Source organism: Malus sylvestris, chromosome 13 (genome assembly GCF_916048215.2).
Source record: "Malus sylvestris chromosome 13, drMalSylv7.2, whole genome shotgun sequence".
Taxonomy (NCBI): Eukaryota; Viridiplantae; Streptophyta; class Magnoliopsida; order Rosales; family Rosaceae; genus Malus; species Malus sylvestris.
In genome coordinates this window covers 12,067,507-12,070,952 of record NC_062272.1, presented here as the reverse complement: position 1 = coordinate 12,070,952, position 3,446 = coordinate 12,067,507, and the positions used below count along the sequence as shown (strand labels likewise).

Sequence of the window (3,446 nt, the reverse complement as noted above, 5' to 3'; positions counted from 1 at the left end):
TTCGACCAAAAATTACCCCTAATGTCGACTTGCCTTTTGTATGATTTTTTCCATTATTCTTTATCAGGTATCTTTCGATTCATGCCCTGAACTTTAATTTTAGCCGATTATTCCGGTGGACTTTTATAATTAGCTAATTTCCTCTAACATTTAATTAAATTTTTTTTTATCCAATTTTCTATTCATTTTGGTCACATGGAAAATGCTTGAGGGCAATAAAGTAATTATATTTTTGATGTTGACAACATATTCTCTTCCGCTAATTCTTTTTTTGTCGAACTTCTCTTCCGCTAGTTGACTCCGTACAATTTCTGTTTGAATTGGCCATGGTAGTCCAATTAACAACTGAAAAGTATTGGTTTTGTGCCCAAATTATCAAAACAAAACAACATTTTTGCCTTCATACAGTTACCATGTGATGTCTACCTGACCTAGATGACTTGAAAATTGGATAAAAAAAATTCAAAGTTTATTGTCAATGAAAATATTAATTATACAAGTTCAGATAGATATTCAGTTAATAATAAAATTTAAAAAGAAAAATTTGGTAGCTCAATACAATTTCGGGGGAAGAAAGCGACAAATAGGTCTCCTTCATTTATGCAAACCCAAAAATTTATCGGTTGACCGAGACTGAAGCACGGGCTCAAGTCACCCGATCTACCGGCCAAGAAAGTCATTTAAACTTTTAAATAAAATAATCATTATCAAATTTGTTAGAATTTGCATTTGGTCACAGTTGAGGATGGAATCATTGGATGCACCAGGTCATAGCTCACCAAACTAGTAGGACCCAGCTCCTTATTATCTGTTAAGTTTTTAATTTTGGTTGTAATATCTCTTTGAAGTATTTTATTCCTAAACTAGTCGGTTCATGTTCGTCTACATCGAAAGGTATAAATATCCGGTTTAAAGGCAAAATTACTGTAGATCTTTAACTACTTTAGTTATAACGAAAGTTTATGATAATTACCAAGAGTATCTCCAAATATGATATTAAATAGTACATATTAGCAAGAATAGTAAAACAAACACAATATTAGTGTTTTTTTTTCAATCGGAATACCAATTCTTATTTAGCATAAAGTAGATTGACAGCAAAAATAGTTATTGTTAAATTTGACAACAGCTTTAAAGTAATTTTAATTAATTATTAAAGTTTGTTTATTAGTTTGTTTATTGGTTTAAAACGTGTTGACTTGACTGACCATACTTTTGGGATCTTTTGATATGGGTCTAATTGGACTAAAAATTAGGCCTATTTCAAAAGTTAAAAATCACTAAAAATTAGACCTATTTTAAAAAATGGGTTATAAAATTGGACCTTTTTCCAATTTTCCTACTTTTTTATTGGTTCACAACATTTGTTATAATTTAAAATTTGTGTATAAAATTCTACGAATAAAACTTTAAAAGATATTAAAATTCCTGTTTAGAATTTTCTTTTGGGATGGACAGCAGCAGTAGGTTAAAATTAATTTAGGTTATCATATTTTTCCAACTAAAGTAAGTATCACCTCAAATTTTGTGAGTACTAATTTATAATAATACTACATTCACAGTGCCTTATCATGTCCAACTCTTGAGCGGATGTGATCGATTTGTTTTTGGCGTAGTTGTCCGAATGGACTGAAGCAAAATATCAACTTTTCCAAGTCATTTGCTTTATAGTTTTAATATAGGGAGCGATCATTGAAAATTTCTTCGTGCCTCTTGGGGCTGCAGGAAGTTGGATATTTGTGGGCTCTGGTTATGCTGCAGAATTTGGGACAAAATCTGGTTTTGTTAGATAATATTTTGAAGACTTAACAGAGGATTAGGAAAGGTTAAGAATTTTTCTCATTATTATTTGTCATGTTATGTGAAAGATAAATATGTAATTATTCAAATTAGTAAAATTCAAATTATTTTTTTGTCAATAGAGCTAAACCAATTTTAAGGTTTCCAAGAAGTTACTCAAAAATAATAATAATAGAAGAAAAAATTATTACTGCAGATCAATGTTTGCAAGTGAGACATCAACTGATTAAAAAGTAATTTCATTATATTTATAGAAGATAATACACTCCGTTCAGTCTGCAACTTTTTTCCAAACAAAGACATCAATAGCAACAAGAAGATCATCACAACCATAACACTTATTTTTCAAGCCCAAACTGCCCAAACCATGGTTATTACTTTTGGCTGACGTGAAAAAAACATACAAAGAAAAGCCACACAACCTTCGACTGACCATATAGTAACGGTAACACCCAAAACACCATAGATACTTATGATTAATTTAGTTGTATGCGTCGGGGTGGTCCTTAAGGTAGCTCTCAATAAGTTTGAACAAACCATGGGCCTTCTCTTTTCCAGCCTTGACGTGCTCTTCCTTGATTTCAATGTTTCCCTTGGTGTGGTAATGACTGATGCTCTTGATGGTGGAACCACTTCCACATGCCACCAACTTGGTCTCGTAAGATATTTTCTCGATGGTGTCTGTCAAAGCATCTCCTTCAATCAAAGTGTAGGAGTATGAGTAGCTTGCTTCGTCAATTGAGTCAATCCTGTGCTTCACGTAGCCGTACTGGCTGCCTGCGAGACAAATAAAACATATAATATTATTAGACTCTGGATACTGATCACATATAATCATCTAGAAATCCACAAATACTGTAAGTCTAACAACATCAACATGTATACGTGTTAATAAAATTTGTTAAACGAAACCATCGAAATCATTAACCGTGCTAATTAACTGACCTTCACCAAAAGTGATCTTCTTGATGGTTCCGGGGCCACCGTTTCCTTCAAGGATTTCAGCTTGCTTGATTGCCTGGGGTGCAATCTTGGGGATGAGGTTGTCAGCATCAAGGACAAAGGCCTTGAACAATCTTGATGGTGGAATCTCAGAGGTGAACTCGTTCTCAAATGTGCAGACACCCATGATGATTAAAAAAAAGGTTGGAAAATGAGCAAAGGAAGGATGATGGTTTTATTGAAGGTTGAGAGTATTGTGTTGGAGATGAGTATTGGGAGGTGGTATTTATAGGATTACAGTGGGGCATATTGTCATTTGATCATCCGATGTCTCCAAATTTACAAGGAATTTAAAATGTTTATTACAAATGGGGAGTGCTATCCACGTATCTCATTTTACTTCATACACATTTTTGATTAATTTTTATCAATTGATTTTCTCCGATTCATCCGATCCGATAATTAAAAATTAAAAAAATATGTAAAAAATCAAATATGATATATGAATATCACATTCCATTACAAATTTGTGTCACTGGTGCGTTGGATAAGTACTCCAAGTGACAATATTTAATAGAAATTTGACTTGGTCAAATAAAGCACCTTTGAATTGATTAATAAAAAAATCCAACTGGTTTTTCATTTTGATAAGACGGTGAGAGTGTAGACAAGAAACTTAAGGCTTCTAGATGCATGGTTAGATT

General features: G+C 32.6%; 1 protein-coding gene across 1 annotated transcript; it reads right to left on the bottom strand.

Moving 5' to 3' along the window:
* Window positions 1-2,023: 2,023 nt before the first annotated feature.
* LOC126595591 (major allergen Mal d 1) lies at window positions 2,024-3,014 on the bottom strand. Its single transcript, XM_050261876.1, has 2 exons — window positions 2,746-3,014; window positions 2,024-2,577 (listed from the first exon to the last, which is right to left on the bottom strand). The coding sequence occupies exons 1-2, from the start codon at window positions 2,927-2,929 to the stop codon at window positions 2,282-2,284; spliced, it is 480 nt and encodes a 159-aa protein (XP_050117833.1). The 5' UTR covers window positions 2,930-3,014; the 3' UTR covers window positions 2,024-2,281.
* Window positions 3,015-3,446: the final 432 nt, after the last annotated feature.